At 43.4% G+C, this 26,377-nt stretch overlaps 1 protein-coding gene across 5 annotated transcripts in view; it reads left to right on the top strand.

The window, feature by feature from the left end:
• LOC140483804 (protein FAM107B-like) overlaps window positions 1-26,377 on the top strand; it is a 220,657-nt gene that overhangs the window by 182,159 nt on the left and 12,121 nt on the right. For all 5 annotated transcript variants that reach the window (XM_072582413.1, XM_072582412.1, XM_072582414.1 and 2 more), the window contains one exon: window positions 15,618-15,792. In XM_072582413.1, the coding sequence (XP_072438514.1) occupies window positions 15,618-15,792 (175 nt within the window). The remainder of the gene's footprint in view (window positions 1-15,617; window positions 15,793-26,377) is intronic.

Raw genomic sequence — 26,377 nt, 5'->3', positions numbered from 1 at the left:
TTCCTGCTCTGATGGTGCCTATCACATATGATATCCATCCTCTTTGCATCCTGGAACAACTTACTGCTTTGCTGGATATCCTAGAACTGACCATTGTCGCCTGCTGCCATCTTTAAATGCCTGTTGTACACCTGGATAAGTACTGTCAGTCCAGAGCTGCCCTGCATGGTTGCTGATGTTTACCCCAAACATGGCAGATACAGTCCTGGATTCTTGTTTTCTCCTTCTCCCAAAACCAGCTGAGGAGTCCAGGTCACTAGTATATGCCAGCTCAGTCCAAGGTTGTCGATAAAGCAGTCTCAGCCACCTGGAAGAAAGCACTGCAGGAAAGAGGTCACCTGCATTAATACAACTGTCACTGTCCAACACCATGCCCTCATTCCATCAGCTACTGCATCCACCTACTACCAAGCTACGTGCTCTACCACTCTCGCTGTTGCCTGAAACATCTTGCCCACTTTCCTTCCCATCTCCTCAAGCCTGTGATATCACTAGCCCCCATGTAGCCACTGCACCTGCTTCCTCACATACTCAGGACACCTCCCCCCTCCACCTGCAGTGGCAGTAATAGCTGTGCCACTTTCATCTCCCACCTTCACAGAGGACAGCAGCCAACAACAGGGCTTGAAAGATGGGCCATGGGCTACCTGTCATTTGGCTTCCCACCCCTCATGAGGAGAGGATCCTGACTCTGACTTACTGTGCCAGGATATAATGAGTAAAGGCTATCACCCTTGACTGGACTGAGGCCTGCTGGCAACTGTAACAAACTTCCTGTCTTTGAACTTGCACTACGTGGCTCGGTAGGACAGAGATAATATGATTCTGGATTAGTGGTGCTGGAAGAGCACAGCAGTTCAGGCAGCATCCAAGGAGCTTCGAAATCGATGTTTCGGGCAAAAGCCCTTCATCTGATGAAGGGCTTTTGCCCGAAACGTCGATTTCGAAGCTCCTTGGATGCTGCCTGAACTGCTGTGCTCTTCCAGCACCACTAATCCAGAATCTGGTTTCCAGCATCTGCAGTCATTGTTTTTACCTCAGAGATAATATGAGGCTGGTATCTTTGGCTGAGGGGGCAAATTACAAAAAGGCAAAGCAAGGCAATGCATGGACGTTGCAACAATCCAGCTAAGTTCAGTGTGAGAGTGAATGCTATGAGACTGTGCAAGGACCCAGAGTCCAGTCCATTAGCTGGGCATGTGCCTGAACACAGTGTTCTTGTAGCAGCATTACAATGGTAGTCGTCAGTGCAGCACTGAAGTGCAGAAGCCTCCTGTAAGTGAGATGGAGATGCACCATGATGGTTTTTAGAGGCTGGCAAGCATCAGATGCCAATGTCTGTGGAAGTGGTGTGCACGTGGCCTGTGCGTATGGAGGGTGCCCAAGATATTGGTACCTGAATTTCAAGATAGAGATTGTTTGGGGTGAGCAGTGAGCTAAAGCTGTGAAAATCTCATTCTGGTATTGCTTTCAAACTTTCCTGATGGTTAGTTTGTATACTGAGATTGATAAGATCACAACCAGAATACTAATGTGATGTGTTGGGCTGTTAACAGTGTTTAATAAACAATAATGTGCATTGTTTGGGAACTCGTTGCTGCCTAACATGATGGGCCTGGCTCAACATGTCACCTAATTCAGCCACGCATCTCGCCATAGTCCACATTGATCAGAATCTGATAGGAGAAGAGGCTTTTGAGGACTCCTGTGGCACTGTCCGAACTGCTGTAGAGATGAATTATGGCATGTCTGAACAGATTGATTAAAATTATCTGAGGAGACCTGTAAATATGGATTTTCATTCCATCATGTTTCGAACAGCCTATATAATGATCTGCCTTATTTCCAGCCAAGCCAGTGACTTTAATGGTGGAATATTCCATGCAGTTAGATCATGCCAGACCCCTCATGGCAGGATTCATGCAGAAATCACCTTTTGAGCTTGAAGCTTATCAGGTAATGCTCAGCATTTGATGTCCTTGGGGTCCTGCAGGAAAAGGAAAGGGCAGATCCTGTTGGTTCAATGAGCAGACTGTAAAAATAACTTGGCAGAATTTATAAATACACACCATGATAGTAACTGGCTGGTATTGAGAGAGGCCCTTCCTATCAGTCCTTCCTACCTGCCCAGAATATCTTTGTTGTTGAAACATTATCCTCTTCCTTGTGGGATTCATATATATAATCCCCACCGTGTAAAAGCAGGTCATTCGGCCTATCAATACCCCACCAACCCTCCAAAGAGCATCTTGTGCAGACCCACTCCCTACCTTATCCTTGCATTTCCTATGGCTAGTTCACCTAACCTATACATCTCTGTGCCTTTATAAAGAAGGGCTGGATAGAGATGCTATGCAGTAGCCTGTGCTCTACAAGTTGTTTCCCAAGCCTGCACATTAGGACAAGGATCATCTGTGCCTGGAGGACCAGCAACTCTGTGGAAGGCATTCCTTTTTGGTCTGCCCAAAATTTGCTAGTCTACCAATGCAAGGAGTTGTTGTCAATTCATTGTTCTAGACCAGCATATTCTAAAGCCCTGGACTTCGTGCTGAGCGTCAGATTAGAGCATGTGTTTAGGGCAACTACCACATTGGTGTCATGGGGAAAGGTTGCTGTCCAGGCCTTTCAGTTATAGTACACCAATGACACTTTCAAGTCCTGTATATAGCCCTGTAAGGCTGTTTGCCTTACAAAGAATGCAATAGTGAACATTAAGAGTTTTGAAGTTGTCTTGAGACACCTGAAGATTGAAACAAGATTCATAAAGATGTTTATTTCTCTTTCACTTTCTAAAAAAATTAAAATTCATTTTGAAATGTTTTGCCTTCAGGTTGCATACCTTCTAGTATGTAATGTATGTTGTAAGTAATGAAGCTATAAGACAAATTGAATTTTGTTGTAAATTCTGTAATTTTCAAGTGGAAACAGTTCATAATGTTTTTAGAGGTTTTATGAATAAAGTATATTTTCGGTAAAAAAATACGTTAGAGATTACATTAAGCTCCACCCATTGTTGTATAAGGTAACGGTTCTGAGGGGATTAATGTTCATGTTACATTGTCTCCTTCCACAGACTGAGACAGGGAGTTTTACGCTAGCTTTCAGAGCAGATCTAGCAGTACCAATTCCCTAAGGTCCTCATAATTATGTCCAAACAAATGAAGTTGTACTTATTGCTATCAGAAGATAAACCTTCTAAATCCTCCTCTATAGATATGGTGATGTGCCCTCTACTATTATTCGCTGCATACTGCAAAGACAAAAGAGCATTGTGGACAGTGAATTACCTCAAACAGCGCTTACTCAGTAATACAAACTAGGTGCGGTCGTATATATCACAAAGTTCCAAGAATGATCATCTAGGGAAAATATCCCATTCACCACAAATAGAAAATTATATTTACAATATTTTTCTTTTGTGTCTCTCTGTCTGTCTGTCTGTCTCTCCCTCTCTCTCTCTCTCTCTTTCCTCCCAGCACCCACCCCCGCCCGTTTCTGTGTCTGTTCAGCTGTCTACATTGCCAGAAGATCAAAAATCATGTTCAAAGTGTAAAAGGAAAGCATATTCTGAGAGCAGAGCTAAAGGTTTTGTATTGTGACTGATACCCATTCATTGAAAGAACTTTGCAAACAAATAATTTTATGTTGGGACTTTTGGCTTGATAAAGGAGGAGCTGAAAAATGTGTTGCTGGAAAAGCGCAGCAGGTCAGGCAGCATCCAAGGAGCAGGAGAATCAACGTTTCAGGCATATGCCCTTCTTCAGGAATGAGGAGGGTGTACCAAGCAGGCTAAGATAAAAGGTAGGGAGGAGGGACTTGGGGGAGGGGCGTTGGAAATGTGATAGGTGGAAGGAGGTTAAGGTGAGGGTGATAGGCCGGAGAGGGGGTGGGGGCAGAGGGGTCGGGAAGAAGATTGCAGGTCAAGAAGGCGGTGCTGAGTCAGAGGGTTGGGACTGAGATAAGGTGGGGGGAGGGGAAATGAGGAAGCTGGAGAAATCTGCATTCATCCCTTGTGGTTGGAGGGTTCCTAGGCGGAAGATGAGGCACTCTTCCTCCAGGCGTCGTGTTGCCATGATCTGGCAATGGAGGAGGCCAAGGACCTGCATGTCCTTGGCAGAGTGGGAGGGGGAGTTAAAGTGGTAAAAACAGTGACTGCAGATGCTGGAAAACAGATTCTGAATTAGTGGTGCTGGAAGAGCACAGCAGTTCAGGCAGCATCCAAGTAGCTTCGAAATAGACGTTTCGGGCAAAAGCCCTTCATCAGGAACAAAGGCAGTGAGCCTGAAGCGTGGAGAGATAAGCTAGAGGAGGGTGGGGGTGGGGAGAAAGTAGCATAGAGTACAATGGGTGAGTGGGGGAGGGGATGAAGGTGATAGGTCAGGGAGGAGAGGGTGGAGTGGATATGTGGAAAAGGAGATAGGCAGGTAGGACAAGTCCAGACAAGTCATGGGGACAGTGCTGAGCTGGAAGTTTAGAACTAGGGTGAGGTGGAGTTAAAGTGTTCAGCCACAGGGTTGGTTGGTGCGGGTGTCGCAGAGGAAACGTTCCGCAAGTAGGCGGCCTGTCTCCCTAGTGCAGAGAAGGCCACATTGGGTGCAGCAGATGCAGTAAATCATGTGTGTGGAGGTGCAGGTGAATTTGTGACGGATATGGAAGGATCCCTTGGGGTCTTGGAGGGAAGTGAGGGGGGAGGTGTGGGCACAAGTTTTGCATTTCTTGTGTTTGCAGGGGAAGGTGCCGGGATTGGAGGTTGGGTTGGTGGGGTGTGTGGACCTGACGAGGGAGTCGCGGAGGGTGTGGTATTTCCGGAACGCTGATAGGGGAGGGGAGGGAAATATATCCTTGGTGGTGGGGTCTGTTTGGCGATGGCGGAAATGAAGGATAATACGATGTATCTGGAGGTTGGTGGGGTGGTAGGTGAGGACCAGTGGAGTTCTGTCCTGGTGGCGATTGGAAGGGCAGGATTCAAGGGCGGAGTTGCGGGAAGTGGAGAAGATGCGGTGGAGAACATCGTCAACCACGTCTGAGGGGAAATTGCGGTCTTTGAAGAAGGAGGCCATCTGGGTTGTTCGGTATTGGAATTGGTCCTCCTGGGAGCAGATGTGGCGGAGGCGAAGGAATTAGGAATATGGGATGATGTTTTTACAGGGGGCAGGGTGGGAGGAGGTGTAGTCTAGGTAGCTGTGGGAGTCGGTTGGTTTATAGTAAATGTCTGTGTTGAGTCAGTCACCCGACATAGAAATGGAAAGGTCTAGGAAGGGGAGGGAGGAGTCTGAGCTGGTCCAGGTAAATTTGAGGTCGGGGTGGAAGGTGTTAGTAAAGTGGATGAACTGTTCAACCTCCTCGTGGGAGCACGAGGTAGCGCCGATACAATCATCGATGTAGCGGAGGAAAAGGTGGGGAGTGGTACCAGTGTAGCTGCGGAAAATGGACTGTTCCACATATCTGGCGAAGAGGCAGGCATAGGTGGGGCCCATGCGGGTGCCCAGGGCTACTCCTTTGGTTTGGAGGGAGTGGGTGGATTGGAAAGAGAAGTTGTTCAGGGTGAGGACCAGTTCAGTCAGTCGAAGGAGGGTGTCAGTGGAAGGGTACTGGTTGGTACGGTGGGAAAGGAAGAAGCGGAGGTCTTTGAGTCCTTCGTGATGGGGGATGGAGGTGTACAGGGACTGGATGTCCATTGTGAAGATAAGGCGTTGGGAACCAGGGAAGCAAAAATCATAGAGGAGGTGGAGGGCGTGGGTGGTGTCCCGAACGTTGGTGGGAGTTCTTGGACTAAGGGGGACAGGACCGTGTCAAGGTATATAGAGATGGGTTCGGTGGGGCAGGAGCAGGCTGAGACAATGGGTCGACCAGGGCAGTCAGGTTTGTGGATTTTGGGCAGAGGTAGAAACGGGCGGTGCGGGGTTGTTGGACAATGAGGTTGGAGGCAGTGGATGGGAGATCCCCTGAGGTGATGAGGTTATGGATGGTCTGGGAGATGATGGTTTGGTGGTGGGACATGGGGTCATGGTCAAGGGGGCAGTAGGAGGAGGTGTCCATGAGCTGGCGTTTAGCCTCAGCAATGTAAAGATCGGTGCACCAAACTACCACCGCGCCTTCCTTGTCTGCCGATTTGATAGTGAGGTTGGGGTTGGAGTGGAGGGAGTGGAGGGCTGTACGTTGCAAGGGTGAGAGGTTGGAGTGGGTAAGGGGGTGGACAGGTTGAGGCGGTTAATGTTGCGGTGCCAGTTGGCTATGAAGAGATCGAGGGCAGTAAGAGGCCAGCACAGGGTGTCCAGGTGGATGGGGTGTATTGGAGGCAGGAGAAGGGGTCGTCAGAGAGTGAGCAAGATTCCTGGCTGAAGAAGTAGGCACGGAGGCGAAGGCGGCGAAGAATTGTTCGATGTCACGCCGCGTGTTGAACTCGTTAATCTGGGAGTGTAGGGGGATGAAGATGAGGCCTCTGCTTGATTGTCATTTGTATTACCATGGCCTATTCTCTCAGTACTATAAATGTTTCTCCAGCCCAAGGTCCAACTGGTCTGTTTCAAACTTGAACAAAGTAGGGCTGACAACGTCAAACCAGAAACAAAGAGAGACTTTGTGTATTATAGAAATGTCCAATCTGTCTCGGTGACATAGATTTCTTGTGTGTTGTGTCATAAAAATGAAAGAATGTTGACTGCCCTGCAGCTTGCATTAAGGTAAGCATGTGACCAGCTGCAACTTCCCCTCTAATTCTTTGCTTTTATATGTCAAAGATCTACTTTCAGACTGTTGAGTTGTTGGCATTTTCAAAGATATTTCTGTTGACCAGGCTACTTATCATTTTTCTTGGTTAATATGTTTACATCAATTGCCCTTACCCAAGGCCTGAAGTAAAGGACTGCTCCATGTTGTGTTCAACTTTATTTGTGATGCAGGAAGGTGAGCACTCTGGCCTGAAGGGTGTAAAGAGGCTCGAGTAGTGTGCTGACTACTCGGCTCTACGCTGATAACTGGCTTCTGCAACCACTTCTACCTCCTTTTCATGACCATGCTGGGAAATAGTACTACTTCCTGCACTTCTATCTCCACGAATTCAAATGTATCAGCATAGGTGTTAGTGCTTTGTGCAAGTGCATATGGTGATGTTGGGTACTATGCTGTTAAATGTTTCATTGGTAAGGCTACACTTTGCTTCTCAGTCCCATAACCTGGGTAATAAGTACAAGTACTTTAAAACACTTTTTTTCTAATTCATCATTGCCCTTTTAAGTAATGGAATAGAAAACCCAAGTTCTTGATAGGACGACATTGAGTAATTAATTATTCTGGAGGCTAAGGCATGTTGGCATGAATTTGGCATGTACAAGCTGGCTGACAACTTGACCTCTTATGTAGGATTGTGCTGTCTGTCTCCCTGTCAGTGTAGGCCAGCATAATTTGTTCACTGGTTGCCAGGGCTTTTTGTGTTTCTGTTTGCCCCTGCCGTTCCCTGTCTCTGTTAAAATGACATGCAAACATGACAAGCTAGAAATGAACTGTTACACTATAGACATTTCAAATATACGAGACCCCTCAAATTGAAAACAAAATTCTTTGCTGTGATATGTTCACCCAATTGGCTATTGGTGTAGGCTAAGTGCACCTCAGTTGTGGAATAGGTTATAAGAGAAGGGTGTTTATTGTTAGAGATTTACAAAACTTTGGTTCAGCCACAGCTGTAGGACTGTGTGGAGTTCTGGGCACCACAGTACAGGAAGGATGTAACTGTATTGAAGGGGCTGCAGAGGAGGTTCACTAGGATGTTGCCTGGGTTGGAGGATTTCAGCTAAGAAGGAAGGCTGCATAGGTTTGGTTTGTTTTCTTTGAAGCAGAGAAAGCCCAAGGACATGACTGAGGTGTATAAGATTGAGGAGCCTGGACAGAGTAGATAGGAAGCAGCTGTTCCCTTGGCTGAAGGGCCAATAACTTGGGGCATAATTTTATCATGAAGAGCAAGAGGTTTGGAGGGGATTTGAGAAAGAGTTTTTTTTCCACACAGGCTGGTGAGAATTTGGATGGCACAGCCTGAGAGAGTAGCAGTGACAGGAAATCTCAATCTTTAAAAGGTAGGTGGATGAATACTTGAAACGATATAACAGTCTCGTCCTTGGCATATTGCTGGAATGTGGGATTAGTGTAGATAGGTTGGTGCATACTGGAAGAGCCAAAAGGCCTCTTCTGTGCTGTATGATTCTGACTTGTAAAAATACATTACAATAAAAGGTTTCCACTGAATTTTCTTTTCGATTCTGTAATTTAACTTGTACCTATATGGCATATTCCATTCTGGCATCTCGATAGAAATGCAATTGTCATAATACTAATATATATTCTATGCCAGGTGTTTTGAGAGCAAAACATTTCAAGTGGAAATTGCAGAAAATGTAATAGACGCAAACATTTCTCGAAACGTCAGCTTTCTCTGAGATGCCTCAGTAAAATTTCAATATTCTTAATTGTCACAATGTAAGTTTTTTTTTGTAAGGCACACAACCCAAGATATTTGTCAGTTTTCAGCCCTGCAGTTTTCCAAAACTGAAAAGACTTGGACAGTAAACTTTCTCCAGTGAGCCTCTGCAGAAGTTGCTCCAAGCTGTAGTAGTTCAGGGTGAAAGGGAAGGCTGGTAGATAGAGGGAATGCTGGATGACTAAAGAAATTGAGGGTTTGGTTAAGAAAAAGAAGGAAGCATATGTCAGGTATAGACAGGATAGATCGAGTGAATCCTTAGAGTATAAAGGAAGTAGGAGTATACTTAAAGGGAAATCAGGAGGGCACAAAGGGGACATGACATAGCATTGGCAAATAGAATTAAGGAGAATCCAAAGGGTTTTTACAAATTTATTAAGGACAAAAGGGTAACTAGGGAGAGAATAGGGCCCCTCAAAGATCAGCAAAGCGGCCTTTGTATGAAGGCACAGGAAATGCGGGAGATACTAAATGAATATTTTGCATCAACATTTACTGTTGAAAAGGATATGGATGATATAGACTGTAGAGAAATAGATGGTGACATCTTGCAAAATGTCCAGATTACAGAGGAGGAAGTGCTGGATGTTTTGAAATAGTTAAAGGTGGATATATCCCCAGGACCTGATCAGGTGTACCCAAGAACTCTGTGGGAAGCTAGAGAAGTGATTGCTGGACCTCTTGCTGAGATATTTGTATCATCGATAGTAACAGGTGAGGTGCTGGAAGACTGGAGGTTGGCAAACATGGTGCCACTGTTTAAGAAGGGCGGTAAAGACAAGCCAGGGAACTATAGACCGGTGAGCCTGACCTCGGTGGTGGGCAAGTTGTTGGACGGAATCCTGAGGGACAGGATGTACATGTATTTGGAAAGGCAAGGACTGATTAGGGATTGTCAACATGGCTTTGTGCATGGGAAATCATGTCTCACAAACTTGATTGAGTTTTTTGAAGAAGTAACAAAGAAGATTGATGGGGGCAGAGCAGTAGATGTGATCTATATGGACTTCAGTCAGGCGTTCAACAAGGTTCCCCATGGGAGACTGATGAGCAAGGTTAGATCTCATGGAATACAGGGAGAACTAGCCATTTGGATATAGAACTGGCTCAAAGGTAGAAGACAGAGGGTGGTGGTGGAGGGTTGTTTTTCAGACTGGAGGCCTGTGACCAGTGGAGTGCACAAGGATCGGTGCTGGGTCTTCTACTTTTTGTCACTTACATAAATGATTTGGATGCAAGCACAAGAGATACAGGTAGTAAGTTTGCAGATGACACCAAAATTGGAGGTGTAGTGGACAGCGTAGAGGGTTACCTCAGATTACAACAGGATCTAGACCGGATGGGCCAATGGGCTGAGAAGTGGCAGATGGAGTTTAATTCAGATATATGCGAGGTGCTGCATTTTGGGAAGCAAATCTTAGCAGGACTTATACACTTAATGGTAAGGTCCTGGAGAGTGTTGCTGAACAAAGAGACCTTGGAGTGCAGGTCATGCTCCTTAAAAGTGGAGTTACAGGTAGATAGGATAGTGAAGAAGGCGTTTGGTATGCTTTCCTTTATTGGTTAGAGTATTGAGTACAGGAGTTGGGAAGTCATGTTGCAGCTGTACAGGACATTGGTTCGGCCACTGTTGGAATATTGCGTGCAATTCTGGTCTCCTTCCTATTGGAAAGATGTTGTGAAACTTGAAATGGTTTAGGAAAGATTTATAAGGATGTTGCTAGGGTTGGAGGATTTGAGCTATAGGGAGAGGCTGAACAGGCTGGGGCTGTTTTCCCTGGAGTGTCGGAGGCTGAGGTGTGACCTTATCAAGGTTTACAAAATTATGAGGGGCATAGATAGGATAAATAGACAAAATCTTTTCCCTGGGATCGGGGAGTCCAGAACTAGAGGGCATAGGTTTAGGGTGAGAGGGGAAAGATGTAAAAGAGACCTAAGGAGCAACTTTTGCACGCAGAGAGTGGTACGTGTATGGAATGAGCTGCCAGAGGATGTGGTGGAGGCTGGTACGATTGCAACATTTAAGTGGCATTTGGATGGGTATATGAAAAGGAAGGGTTTGGAGGGATATGGGCCGGGTGCTGGCAGGTGGGACTAGATTGGGTTGGGATATCTGGTTGGCGTGGACAGGTTGGACCAAAGGGTCTGTTTCCATGCTGTACATCTCTATGACTCTATGAATAGTTCCTTGAAGTCGCCTAGAATGTGCCAGTCTGAAAAAGTTTGTCAAAATTAGCTCTTGTACTGGAAGATCAGCAGGTTTCAAGCAGCCCAAAGAGTGTCTTTCACTGAGCTGGTGGTTCTCTCGGCACGGTTAATGTATGTGGGTCAGGTGGATCCCATGGACAACAGAACAGAATCCTGTGTCACAGAGTTCTTGGGAAGAACCTTAACAAAAACCACTGCATTTCTCTCCAGACCTTCCTCATAAAGACACCCTCCATGAGGAGGGAGACAGCAGTCTACTTTCCCCACTCCCACCTCCACAGTCACTTTGAGCCATGCTGTGTCTCAATGCTTGTTTGGAAGGTCTGAAAATGAAGCTTTCTTCCAAATGTCTTTGTCAATCTGCTTGGAGAAACATAGGATCCAACATCTCCTTTTGCTGCAGTCCCTTGAGGACATTACTTCCCTGATGGACTTGTCAACAAAGGTGTTCACATTTCTCTCAGTTTGCCTTGTCAAATTTAAATGACTTCTGTAAGGGATAAATGTTGTCAGTTGTACTTTTGTCCATGTTTTTTCTGTCGCATTTACTATATAACATCGTAGAAATGGTATGGTTAAGAATAAGACCATTTGGCCCATAATTTCTGTGTTAGTGCTCTGAGCATTTTGGCTTTGTGGCAATCTTTTACTTTTTCTCAATAATACTACATATTTAAAATAATCCTTTGCTGCCCTCTTAAATGTTTCAAGCAAACCCACCTTCTCCACATTCCAGACTCTGCCTTCCAGACCTTCCTTACTTGCTGTGCAATAGTCTTCTCCCATTTGCTTCTTTTACAAAACACTTCAATCTATGCTTTCTGGTCCCCAATCATTTTATGAGCAGGAACAGTTTCTCTCTGTCTAATTTGTCCAAACGCCTCATGATTTTGAAAACCCCCATCAGATCTCCTCTCAACAGTTCCTCTCAGCTTTCTCTTCTCCAACACCTCTGATATATTCTCATAGTGGAATGAAATTTCTCATCCTTGGAGCCATTTTTGTAAACCTATTATGCACTTTCTCCAATGCACTCACATCCTTCCTAAGTTGCAGTGCCCAGAACTGTATAAAATACTCCAGCTGAAGTCTAACCAATAATGCACATAGGTTGTAATGAATCTCCCTTCTCCTGAAATCTATGCTCCTGTTTATGAAGCCTAGAATACTGTATGCTTTATTAGTTGCTCTCACTGCTGATCTGCCACATTTAATAACTTATGTACACATTCCTATGTCTCTCTGCTCCTCTGCACCATTATATAAATGATTCTGTCTCAAGGTAGTTCGCTTTCATCTTATGGTAGGCATGCAGGTGCATTTATTTTAATTCTTGCATGTTTATTGCTTAGGAGTGCAGAAAATTGATCAACCAATCATCTTACTTTGTCACACACTTTTTCCCAATTTCTAACAAAGTCAAGCTTTCAAGAATTATGCATTACACAGCACTATTAAATTTACGATTGAACTGTAGTTTAGCTTAGTGCAAATTTATTTAAAGGCCTCAATCAGCATTACTCTTGAGCTTTTCAATTGTAATTAACACACTTGTCTCCAAGACCCTTTTATCCATAATTCTCCAGATGTAGTAATCTGACTTTGTATGGAGTGAAGAATATCCTACAATGCAATACGCCAAATCTTAATCAATTTATAAACACTGTCCCCTCTTACAATAACAGAAATTCATTTTTCAAGATATGAGAGAGCCAGTTAGATAGCTAATGTAAAATCTTAATTCAGTTATAAGTTCACATTCAAGTTATTGTTCACTATTTCAGTATTATTTTGGAGAAGCAGCCTTTGTGCTAATAGCGAATGTTCGCAAATCTCTGTCATAGTGAAAAAGCACAAAGGAATTTATTTTTCTACAAAACGTTGACAACACAGAGCGTTAGCTCGAGGAATTTTATCTGAGCATTAATCTGATAGATTCATTTGCCATTCTCAAGATGCCAGTAAAGAGCTGCAGAGTTAATTTTGAAAGACTTATGAGAATTATAGAAGCAATAGTAATTTTGTTTATATTTAGAAATTGTGAATAATTATTGTTTACAGCAAATGCAATTTAGATTTCTTGACGCAATTTGTAGGCCTCTTTTTTTTTTCCCCCTCCACCCTGTCCCTCGGGAAATTCCAACAAATTTCTACCTTGATCTGATTTCAGCCGTGACAAGGAGCCCCATACAGAGGGATCATACTTTAAAAGGCAGTGGTGTGACCTGAAGCATTCCTTGCTTTGTGCACATCATCTTAACAATGGACATAACAAAGACCTGTACAACTTCAAGCCTGCTGATGAAAGCAGGCACGAGCTTGGGGACAATATCCAGTAGTTTTATTTTAAATTTGTTTGTGCACCTCCTGTGCTATTATATCACACAGTTTGCATGTTACTGTACTCTTTTGAGATGCATGCTTATCATATCATCACCACACCGTAGCATAATTTGAGGGTATACTCCAGTTCAGTTAACAACTCCTGGGCTCGGGTATGCTGGAAAACTGAGCCAAAACCGTTATGTGGAGCTGGGCTGAGATCTCAATGCCAAGCGGACATGAGACTTCCTCACTGGGCCATTTGAAGACCCAAAATCCACCTCTAAAGCAAGTTACCTCCATGCCAAGCTGAGATCTCCATGCTGGGACTAGACCTTCACACCAGGCTGCTGGAATATCCAAAGCCTCCAAAGACTACCTCTACGATGGGACAAGAATGCCACTCTAGGCTGAGACTGCCTTTCCTAGACAAGACCGCCACACCGAGAAACCACGCCTGCACCGGGAGAAAATCCCTTCCACCAAAGTTAATAAAAGATTGGAAATACTTTTTAAAAAAGTATAAGGAGAAAAGTAAAGCAGATGGAATAGAGGAGCTCTGGGCTCCTCGACTGATGAGCCCACATGTTGTACTTCATTACAAATGGTCGTGTAAACATTGCTGCACAAAGTACAATATCTTGCTGGAGACAAAATAAATCACATCACTCCATCCTGTCTGGCACGCACTGAGGGTCATTTTGACTTTGGCTGCTGATGTAAAGTGGGCAATATCGATTCAACTCCCTGTTATACACTATCACCCAATGATCATTTCCATTACGTTCAGCTACTAAGTTACTCCCTAATTGTATCTGAGCTCTCATATTGTCTAATATAAGATTGTATTTCACATTTGAAGAATGCCTTTGGAATGTAGTGGTAAACACACCAGAAAATACAAATAGTCCTCCAACAGTGCAGGTATTCCATTATTGCAGATCTCTGGTACACCTTCAGTGTGGCAAAGCTTTTTAACACCAGAAAGATATTGTCTTGTTGGTCACATCCAGTTTCGGGCCTTGTGCAAAATCAGATGATTTCATTGGGTTAATGTCTATTTTTATTAAAATCTCTATCCAGAGGAAGTGTGGATCATGTTGAAGCTGTGATCAGTGGTGTGCCACAAGAATCGGTGCTGGGTCCACTGCTTTTCATCATTTATATAAATGATTTGGATGTGAACATAGGAGGTATAGTTGGTAAGTTTGCAGATGGCAACAAGATTGAAGGTATAGTGGACAGCGAACAATGTTACCTCAGAGTACAATGGGATTACAATGAGTTTAATTTAGAGCATTGAGTATAGGAGTTAGGAGATCATGTTGTAACTGTACAGGACGTTGGTTAGGCCACCTTTGGAATATGGCATGCAGTTTTGGTCTCCTTCCAATCCTTCAAGTTATGAAACTTGAAAGGATTCTGTAAAGGTTTACAAGGATGTTGCCAGGGTTTAGAGGATTTGACCTATAGGGAGAGGCTGAATAGACTGGGGCTGTTTTCCCTGGAGTGACTGAGGCTGACCTTTATAGAGGTTTATAAAATCATGAGGGGCATGGGTGGGATAAATAGACAAACTCTTTTCCCTGGGGTGGGGGAGTTCAGAAGTAGAGGACATAGGTTTAGGTAGTGAGGGGAAAGCTATAAAAGGGACCTAAGGGGCAACATTTCCACAAGGAGGGTGATGTGTGTATGGAATGACCTGCCAGAGGATGTAGTGGAGCTGGTACAATTATAGCATTTAAAAAGTGGCTGGATGGATATATGAATAGGAAGGGTTTGGAGGGAAATGGGCCATGTGCTGGCAAATGGCACTAGATTAGGTTAGGATAGCTGATCAGCTTGGACAAGTTGGACCGAAGGGTCTGTTTCCGTGCTGTACATCTCTATGACTTTATGTCTCAATAAGCTAAAGCAGCATTCCGTTCCTTGTGGTCACTCTGCAATTGCTATTCAAAAGCAGTGTTCTTGAACAGCCACTAAAATGTACTTGGGAGTTCCTGGCTTCCAGCATCACTCTGAGACAAATGACTGTGTTCGTTATCTGATGTGCTATGGTAGTTTGCAGTTTGTATCAATATGGTAAGCTAATATATGAAAGAATGCACTAAATCTTATCTGGCAGTACTGGCAAGAAATCTGAAGAACACAATGAAAGTAGGAACATTAAAAATGAACTAGCACTTTTGGATGTGAGCTTCAATTATTTGGTGCCTTGCAACAGTTATTGAACAAGGCATTATCTCCTGCAAACAATTGTACAGGGAAAATCATTGCTGTGCTAACGATGGTTTACAGGCATCCATCCCTTCTCTAAATTGGGTTGACAGTTTATTTTTGTTGGATTAGTGGTGCTGGAAGAGCACAGCAGTTCAGGCAGCATCCAACGAGCAGTGAAATCGACGTTTCGGACAAAAGCCCTTCATCAGGAATAATTTATTCCTGATGAAGGGCTTTTGTCCGAAACGTCGATTTTGCTGCTCGTTGGATGCTGCCTGAACTGCTGTGCTCTTCCAGCACCACTAATCCAGTATTTGGTTTTCAGCATCTGCAGTCATTGTTTTTACCCAGTTAATTTTTGTTGACAATATTAACCTATGTATCTTCTCTCTAGCCTCCATGTACTCTGAAAGGCACAGCAATCCCTCGGAGATCAGAAGCCTCATGGCTGAACCTGATTATTTTGATGATAATCCCGAGCTCATCAGGCCCAAGAAGCTTCTCAATCCAGTCAAAGCCTCTAGGAGTCACCAAGAACTGCATCGAGAACTCCTCATGAACCAGAAACGGTGAGGAAACTATGAAGAGTATCACCTTAATTTGATTCTGCACTGCTTTACTAAATTATATTGAGATAATGAATCTTACAGTAGATTTAGAAATCTAACAGGCGATAGGAGACTATTATTTGGAACCAATATTACTCCCTTTTTTTTGAAACAGACAAACAAAGAAATGCATAAAAGTGGATAAATCCCCAGGACCTGATCAGGTGTACCCTAGAACTCTGTGGGAAGGTAGGGAAGTGATTACTAGGCCTCTTACTGAGATATTTGTATCATCGATACATCGATAGTTACAGGTGAGGTGCCGGAAGACTGGAGGTTGGCTAATGCGGTGCCACTGTTTAAGAAAGGTGGTAAGGACAAGCTAGGGAACTATAGACCGGTGAGCCTGACATCGGTGGTGGGCAAGTTGTTGGAGGGAATCCTGAGAGACAGGATGTACATGTATTTGGAAAGGCAAGGACTGATTAGGGATAGTCAACATGGCTTTGTGCATGGGAAATCATGTCTCACAAACTTGATTGAGTTTTTTGAAGAAGGAACAAAAAGGATTGATGAGGGCAGAGTGGTGGGCGTAATCTATATGGACTTCAGTAAGGCATTCGACAATGTTCCCCATGGGAGACTACTTAGCACGGTTAGATCTCCTGGAGTACAGGGAGAACTAGCCATTTGAATATAGAACTGGCTTAAAGGTAGAAGACAGCGGGTAGTGTTGGAGGTTGCTTTTCAGACTGGAGGCCTGTGACCAATGGAGTGCCACAAGGATCGGTGCTGGGTTCACCACTTTTCGGCATTTAGGTAAATGATCTGGATGTGAGCCTAAGAGGTATAGTTAGTAAATCTACAGATGACACCAAAATTGGAGATGTAGTGGACAGCAAAGAAGGTTACCTCCAGATTACAACAGGATCTTGATCAGATGGGCCAATGGGCCGAGAAGTGGCAGATGGAGTTTAATTCAGATAAATGTGAGGTGCTGCATTTTGGAAAGCAAATCTTAGCAGGACATATACACTTAATGGTAAGGTCCTAGGGAGTGTTGCTAAACAGAGACCTTGGAGTGCAGGTTCATAGCTCCTTGAAATTGGAGTCGCAGGTAGATAGGATACTGAAGGAGGTGTTTGGTATGCTTTCCTTTATTGGTTAGAATATTGAGTACAGGAGTTGGGAGGAGAAAGTGAGGACTGCAGATGCTGGAGATCAGAGCTGAAAATGTGTTGCTGGAAAAGCGCAGCAGGTCAGGCAGCATCCAAGGAGCAGGAGAATCAGTGTATTTCTGGTCTCCTTCCTATCGGAAAGATGTTGTGAAACTTGAAAGTGTTCAGAAAAGGTTTACAAAGATGTTACAAGGGTTGGAGGCTTTGAGCTATAGGGAGAGATTGAATATTCTGGTAGTTTTCCCTGGAATGTCATGATATTATAGAGGTTTACAAAATCATGAGGGGTATGGTTGAATGAATAGACAAAGTCTCTTCCCTGGGGTGTGGGTGGGGTCCAGAACCAGGGGACATAGGTTTAAGGTGAGAGGGGAAAGATAAAAAAGAGACCGAAGGGGCAACGTTTTCATGCAGAGGATGGTACATGTATGGAATGAGCTGCCAGTGGAAGTGGTAGAGGCTGGTACAACTGCACCATTTAAAAAAACCTCTGGATGGCTTTATGAATAGGAAGGGTTTGGAGGGATATGGGCCAGCTGCTCGCAAGTGGGACTAGATTGCGTTAGGATATCTGGTCGGCATGGACAAGTTGGACCGAAGGGTCTGTTTCCGTGCTGTACATCTCTATGACTCTGACTCTAATCAAAGTTGGAGATGTGCCCAGCAACCTGTGTAATTCTATAGCAAACCATTCAGTGTAAATTTTACCAGATACAATATGTGGAGTTTGTGCTCTTCAATTTGGAAAGTGAAGATGTAAAATGAAGAAATGCTGTTAGTCAGTGCTCAACCTGTGACCTTTGATTTCTTTCATTTACTTATAGGATTTGGAATTAAAGTATTAAAAACCAAAGGAACAAAATGTTTTGATTACCTTAATATAAAAAGAATAGCAAGTTATGTAATGAATTGTATTTTATGTAATACCACAAGGAAAAATTGGGATTATTTAAAATATTTATTTTTGCCTTACCTGATTTTCTGATTTATTGTGCCGTATACACATACCTTCTAAAAAGATTCTTTTGATAGGATATGACCACCCCACTTGCCGTCAAGATGATAATGAGCTGTTATCTTCACTTGCTGCCGTAGATGTCCTTTTGGTTCATCCAGAGGGGAAAGGATCTCCCGGGTTTTTGATCCAGCAACTTTGCAGGAATGGCAATATAGTTCCAAGTCAGGCTGGTATAAGGTTTGGAGTATAGCTTGCAGGTGGTGATATTCCCATGCATCTGCTGCACTTATCCTTTTAGATGGTAGAGATTGCGGGTTTGGAAGGTGCCGCTTAAAAGGCCTCGTGATTGCAGTGCATCTTGTATCTAATTGGGTGCTGCCACTGTGCATTGGTGTTGGATTTTGGGAATGGGGTGTCAATCAATCAAGCTGTGTAATCCCAAAAGGTTTGAAAAATGTGGTGCTGGAAAAGCACAGCAAGCCAGGCAGCATCCCGAGGAGCAGGAGAATTGACTTTTCAGGCATAAGCCATTCCTGAAGAATGGCCAGCTGTGTTTTTCCAGCACCACATTTTTCAACTCTGGTACTCCAGCATCTGCGGTCCTCACTTTCTCCGAATCCCAAAAGGTGCCAAGCTTTGAGTGTTGGTGGAGCTGGACTTAACCAGGTGGTGGATAGTATTCCACCAGAATATTCAGATCAAACTTCTGAATTATGGCTAGTTGATTTTGCAGGGTTTGGGAAGCTTGGACTTCGTCACTTTACAATTCCTAGCCTCTGTCTATAGTCGACATTTAATCTTATAAACATAGTATTTATATAGCTGATCTAGTTCAATTTCTAGTCAATGGTAACCCCCAGGATGATATTAGTGGGAGGGGGGCGGGTGGGTGGTGTTCAATGATATCTATGCAGTTGAATGTCAAGAGGAGAGTGTTTCTTGGAGATGGTCATTGCCTATCAATTATGAGATAAAGTCTAAATGTTGTCTGGGCTTTGCTGTGGTTGGTATGGACTACTTCGTTATCTGAGGAATGGTGAATGATGCTGAACATTGTACAATATAAGCAAAATTTCCCACCTTTGGTCTTATAATAGTGGGAAGGACATTGAAGCACCTGCAAATGTTTGGGTGAAAGATACACCTCAAATGAATTGCAGCAATGTCCTGTGTTTGTAGTAATTGTTCTCTATAGCCATCTTTCATTGTATGAGGTATGAATTCAATTCAGATGGGTTTTCCCTCTGATTTATATCAACTTCAGTTTTTCTGGGGCTCCTTGGCACCATACTTGAATCAAATGCCAATTATTGAAGCCTCCATCTGACCCATGATATTGTGAGGAGAATCTTGTGATGCAGTCCTTCCTTTCTGGGTTCCTGTCCAATCCATTGTGAGCAATTTTGGGCCTCATCCTTTAGGAAGAATGTTCTGGCCCTGGAGCGGGTGCAAAGGCGGTTCACAAGAATGATCACAGGAATGAAAGGCTTAACATATGAGGAACATTTAAAGGCTCTAGGTCTATACTCAATGGAGTTTAGAAGGATGAGGGGGGAATCTGATTGAAACTTTCATAATACTGAACTGAATGGACATTGGGAAGATGTTTTCATTGGCAGGAGAGGTGAAGACCCAAGGGCACAGCCTTAGAGTAAAGGAAAGACCTTTTAGAACAGAGATAAGGAGAAACTTCTTCAGCCAGAGAATGGTGAATCTATGAAATTCATTGCCACTGATGGCTGTGGAGGACAGGCCATTGAGTATATTTAAAACAGAGAAAGATATGTTTTTGATTGCCAAGGGGGAGAAATAGGGTTGAAAAACCTATCAGAGCTTAAAAATGTGTTGCTGGAAAAGCGCAGCAGGTCAGGCAGCATCCAAGGAGCAGGAGAATCGACGTTTCAGGCATAAGCCCTTCTTCAGGAATGGGCTGAAGAAGGGTTTATGCCTGAAACGTCGATTCTCCTGCTCCTTGGATGCTGCCTGACCTGCTGTGCTTTTCCAGCAACACATTGTTAAGCTCTGATCTCCAGTATCTGCAGTCCTCACTTTCTCCTTGAAAAACCTATCAGCCATGATTGAATGGAAGAGCAGACTCAAGGGACTAATGGCCTAATTTTCACTCCTGTGTTTTACAGATTGGGTTCTAGCTTTGTGCCTGGATCAGTAAGTCAGTGGGAATTAAATGAGTTCCCTGGTGGATCAGCTGGTAGAAAGTATGTTTCCCATTGGTGCATAATAAAGGGTCATCACACTCTCCTCTCTCCCTCAAGTGCAGTTGTTTTGTCCATTATTGGACAAAGACTATAATGGGGTTGGAAGTCAAATGACTCTAAAAGAACCCTAATTGGGCTTCAGTGAGCAAATTATTGCTTGATGGCACTGTCAAAACCCTTTCCATCAGTAGTAGACTGATGCGGTGGCCGAGTCTGATTTGCCCTGCTTTTTTTGCAGACATAGTTAGATGATTTTCCATATTGTCATGTAGATGCTTGTGTTCGAGCTGTATGAAAACAGTTTGGCTGGGGGGGAGGGTGACAGGTTGTGGAGCACCATTCTTCAGTACTGCTGTATCAGTTGTAATACAGCTGAGCTGTTGTCAGGGTCCATAACCTTAGCAGTATCCAGTGCCCTCAGCTGTTCCTGGATGTCATGTGCAGTGAATTAAATTGACTGAAGGCTGGCATCTGAGATACTCTAGACCTAGAGGCCAAGATGAATCATCCAATTGGTACATCTGTCTGAAGATTATTGTAAATGCTTCAGCTTTGTCTTTTGCACTGATGTGCTGGGCTCCGCCATTGTTGTGGGTGAGGACATTTGTAGAGCTTTCTCCTCCAGCTCCATCACCATTCACAACTGGATATATCAAGTCTACAGAGGTTAGGTCAGACTCACTGGTTGTGAAATTGTTTAGATCTATTTGTCTCTTGCTGCTTATGGTGTTTAGCATATAAATAGTCCTAATTTGTTACTTAATCAATACTTCAGTTTTAGGTATGTATGGTGCTGCTCCCTCTTACATTTCTCAGTGAGGCAGGGTTTATCTTGTATTTTGATGATAATGGTAGACTAGGGTCTACTCCAGGTCATACGGTTACATTGTGGTTGAATACCATCTATTGGCTCACAGCACCTCGTAGGGGTCCAGTCTTAAACTGCTAGGTTTGTTATTCATCTCATTTGACATGGTGGCAATATCATATAAGACAGTAGTCAATGAAAAGATGAGTTTCCACAAGGACTACATAGTGATCACTGTATGACATACAGATCAATAAGAATAATGCTTAGTAGGTTACACTCTTGTTGCCTCCTTCACCACTTGCCACATACCCAGTCTAGCAGCTTGTCCTCTTAAGAGCTAGGTCATTGATGTGCACCCAAACTACTCTTGGTGATGGACATTGAAATCCCCACACAATGTGTACACTGTGCTCTTACCACCCTCAGTGCTTTTTCCAATTGGTATTCAATACAATGGAGTATTGATTCATCAGCTGAGGTGGTGGAGGAGAGGGGAGTAGGCTGAGGAGGAAGATTGTAATCAGCAGGAGGTTTCTTTACCCATGTTTAGCCTGGTGCCATGAGACTTTGTGGAATGCAGAGTGCACTTTGAGAGCTCTCAGAAACCTCTGCAAGTCATTGTTAGTTCTAAAAGGATTTTAGTTCTCAGTCCTCAGTCCTCACAGTTGGACAGAACACCCTCCAAGAAGATCACGGCAATGAACATTGCCGATTGCATCATGTTCACCCTATCATAGTTTATCAGGCTATTGCTTGACTTGCCTGTAATCCAGCTGTTTTCAATTTTGGCAGACACCTCCAGATACAAGTACAAAAAATGTCATGAGGTGAATACAATGGGTATGCCCTTCATGTTTCTTGTGGGTGCTACATATATTCAGTCTGGTTTTATTGTTTTGTTACTTTCTTGTAGCAGTTTAGTACAACTAAGTGATTTGCTAGGACATTTGAGAGTCAACCACTGCAGTGTGGGTCTGAAATCACATGTAGAACAGGCTAACAAAGCACAGTGGATTCCCTTCCATAAGGACCTCCGTGAAAAAGATCTTTGTTCTTTATGACAACCAATAATAGTTTTGTGGTGTCATTACTGAGAATAGCTTTCAAATCCAGACATTTTTTTGAATGAATGGATTAATTAGTTAATTGAATTTGGATTCCGTCGCTGATGTGGTAGGATCTTAACCCATACCTCCAGGGCATTGACCATAGTCCAGGGACTATGCCTAACCCTAATCTATCTCCCCAAATGAAATGATTTAGAATGCACATTTTTTTTGTCTAGTATAAATAAGACCTGGTACTGTAAGTAAGTGTTGAATAAGAAATGTTATTTGAGCTGAGCTATCTCTAGTAAATAGTCAATCAAATGCATTGCAACTGGCACAATGGGGTCAAATGCTTGTAACTAAAATCCTTTTAGAACTAACAATGACTGTATTTTTTTTAATGCAAGAGAATTTTCTGTACAAATAGTAAGTGAAGTTTTCAAGAGAAGTGAATATTCTTAGTTTTCTGTTCCCCAGATTAGATTCTAACAGATGAAGACTAAGATAGGAAATCAAACCATATTGAAATGAATGGCCAAGGAGGTTGGGGATTTGGCTGAAATTTGCCAACAAATAAGAGCTCAGGATAGAGGTAAAGCAAATTGGGACTTTCCCCTTTTGTGGAGGGAAAGCATTTTACTGCTGCATGGTGTATCATTATTACAAAAACTATGATACCTTTCACTTTCAACTAATTATAGAGTCCTAGAGATGTACAGCTTGGAAACAGACCCTTCAGTCCAACTCATCCATGTCAACCAGAAATCCTAACCTAATCTAGTCCCATCTGCCATCATCTACTCAGATAATTTACAGTGAGTTGCAGAATGTAATAGAAATGCCAGTGAAATATTGGCCTTTGTGTGGGGATTTAAAATATCAAAGGAAAGATGCTTTCCTACAGTTTTGTAAAGCCGAGATTAAACGATGCCTGGTGTATAGTTCCAAACAATATACTGAAGAAAATATTATATTGGCCTTGGAAGGAGTACAGGGCAAATGAAAGTTAGAGTCAGGCTATTCAAGAGAGAATTGGAAAACCATTCTTTCATTTGGTGGGAGATGTTTGAAAGTCTGTGGCACAGAAATCAGTATTTGTTGACTTTATCACTTTAAATCTGAAATCAATAATTCTTTTACAGGACAAGGTATGAAAGGATAAGAAATCAAGGATTTATTGAATTGGGAAACACATTTGTCATAATGGCTTTGTGTGGTTGAATGGCCTTTCTCAGGGCTGAATGCCCCACTGTTAATCCTCTCATTCTGTCCTTTGTCTTTATTGTTCAATTCTTGGTTAATTCTCACTTACCTGTACATCCTGCCTTTCGATCCCATACATCAACTTGGACATCCGCGGTTTATCTGTGCTGCACGTTCAAGTGCTTTTCCTATGGCTATTCTTCCACATTGAAACAGGTTGTAAATATTAGATGTTGTGACCACACAGCACAGCCCTATATTGTCTGATGCTGCTAGTGTTTTGGTAAAGCAGAAATGCTGCACTGTATTGCTTTCACCTATTGGATTTCAAGATCCTGGGGATCCATGTTTTCCTATAACATCCAGCCACTCCACTGATCAATTCCAATTTATAGACCAACCAATACCAGAGACATTTAGCGAACATGAGGAACTTATCCAGGACAAAATGAAAAATTCAAAGGAGAAACCTCTCCATAACTCTCCATGATTCTAAGATGATCCCCAGCTTTGATCTCCCTTGGAGACTTGAGGTCTGGCAAGAGACTGAAGGATTTTCCCACCAATAAAAACAAGAAGTAAATATTCTAGTATCAATGAGCAAGAGGTATGTGCGATAAGTTCTTGCCGGTGTGCTGCAGAGATTGGTGCTGGGTCCACTGGTTTTTGTCATATCTAAATGATTTGGAGGTGAATACAAGAGGTAAATCGGAGGTGTAGTGTACAGAAAAGAAGGTTACCTCAGCGGACAATAGGACCTTGGTTAGATGAGCTGATGGGTCAAGGACTTGCAGATGGATTTTAATATAGATAAATGTGAGATGCTGCATCTTGGTAGGGCAAATCAGGGCAGGACTTGTACACTTAAATAGTAGGCCCTGGGGAGCATTGCCGAACAAATAGACTTTGAAGAGCAGGTTCATATTTCCTTGAAAGTGGAGTTCCAGATAGACAGGGTAGTAAAGGAGGTGTTTGGTTTGCTTGCCTTTATTGATCAGTGCATTGAGTTTAGCAGTTGGGAGGTCGTGCTGCAGCCATGTAGGACATTGGTTGGCCACTATGGAATACTGTTTGCAATTCTGCTGTACCAGCTATAGAAAGGATGTTGGTTCAGAAAAGAGTTACAAGGACATTGCCTGGGTGGAGAGTTTGAGCTATAGAGAGAGGCTGACTAGGCTGGGGCTATTTTCTCTGGACTGTTGGAGGCAGAGGGGTGACCTTAGAGGTTTATACAATCATAAGGGGCAATCATAAATAGGGTGAATAGTCAAAGTCTTTTCCCCAGTTTGGGGTAGTCCAAAACTAGAGGATGTAGGTTTGAAAGGAGAGGGGAAAGAGTTAAACAGAACCTAAGGGGCAACATTTTCACGTAGAGGATGGTACATGTGTGGAATGAGCTGCCAGAGGAAATGATGGAGGCTGGTACAATTACAACATTTAAAAGGCATCTGGATGGGTACATGAATAGGAAGGGTTTTGAGGGATATGAGCCAAATCTGGCAAATGGATTAGATTAATTTAGGATATCTGGACAGGTTGGACTGAAGGTTCTGTTTCTGTGGTGTACATCTCTATGGCTGTATGACTGTCAGCCAGCTCAATTGGTTGGCAGCTCTCTGTGAGAGTCTTGCTGACAGTGGAGGATGCAGGTCCCTGCAGAAGTTTGTTTAATGCATCCACAACCCAATACAGTGGATCTATAACTGGCCAGTTGGTTGACTGTGGACTTCTCTTCTGGGGTTGGGGGAGAGAAGGCACAAGCCATAGAATATAGAACATTACAGCGCAGTACAGGCCCTTCTGCCCTCAGTGTTGCACCGAACTATGAAACCAATCTGAAGCCCATCTAACCTACATTATCCCATTCTCGTCCATATGCCTATCCAATGATTTCAACGCCTTTAAAGTTAATGAGTCTACAACTGTTGCTGGCAGTGTGTTCCATTCCCCTACTATTCTCTGAGTAAAGAAACCATCTCTGACATCTGACCTATATCTATCATCCCTCAATTTAAAGCTACGTCCCCTCATGCTAGCCATCGCCATCCGAGGAGAAAGGCTCTCACTGTCCAACCTATCTAACCCTCTGATTATCTTATATGTCTCAATTAAGTCACCTCTCAACCTCCTTCTCTCTAACAAAAACAGCCTCAAGTCCCTCAGCCTTTCCTCGTAAGTTCTTCCCTCCATACCAGACAACATCCTAGAAAATCTCCTCTGAACCCTTTCCAAAGCTTCCACATCCTTCCTATAATGTGGTGACCAGAACTGTATGTGATATTCCAAATGTGGCCGCACCAGAGTTTTGTAAGCTGCAGCATGTCCTCATGGCTCCGAAACGCAATCCCTTTACTAATAAAAGTTAACACACACCATATGCCTTCTCAACAATCCTATCAACCTGGGTGGCAACTTTCAAGGATCTGTGTACCTGGACACTCAGATCTTTCTGCTCATCTACACTACCAAGAATCTTACTATTAGCCCAGTACTCTGCATTCCTGTTACTCCTTCCAAAGTGAATCACCTCACACTTTTCTGCAATAAAGCCCATTTGCCACCTCCTCAATCCAGCTCTGCAACTTATCTATGTCCCTCTGTAACCTGCAACATTCTTCGTCACTAACTACAACTCTACCGACCTTGGTGTCATCTGCAAATTTAATAACCCATCCTTCTACACCCTCATCCAGGTTGTTTATAAAAATGACAAACAACAGTGGACCCAAAACATATCCTTGTGATAAACCACTAGTAACTGAACTCCAGGATGAATATTTCCTATCAACCGCCACCCTCTATCTTCTTTCAGCTAGCCGATTTCTGATCCAAACCACTAAATCACTCTCAATCCCATGCCTCCGTATTTTGTGCAATAGCCTACCATGGGGAACCTTATCAAAGGCCTTAGTGAAATCCATATACACCACATCAGCTGCTTTACCCTCATCCACCTGTTTGGTCGCCTTCTCAAAGGACTCAATAAGTTTTGTAAGGCACAACCTACCCTTCACAAAACCGTGTTGACTATCCCTAATCAATGTATTCCTTTCTGGATGATTATAAATCCCATTTCTTATAATCCTTTCCAATGCTTTGCCCACAACTGCAGTAAGGCTAACAGGTCTATAATTTCCAGGGTTGTCTCTACTCCCCTTCTTGAACAAGGGGACATTTGGTATCCTCCAGTC

This window comes from Chiloscyllium punctatum, chromosome 12 (genome assembly GCF_047496795.1).
Source record: "Chiloscyllium punctatum isolate Juve2018m chromosome 12, sChiPun1.3, whole genome shotgun sequence".
NCBI classification, from domain to species: domain Eukaryota; kingdom Metazoa; phylum Chordata; class Chondrichthyes; order Orectolobiformes; family Hemiscylliidae; genus Chiloscyllium; species Chiloscyllium punctatum.
Note: the sequence above shows the minus strand (reverse complement) of the source record. Positions and strands in the feature narration are given on the sequence as shown.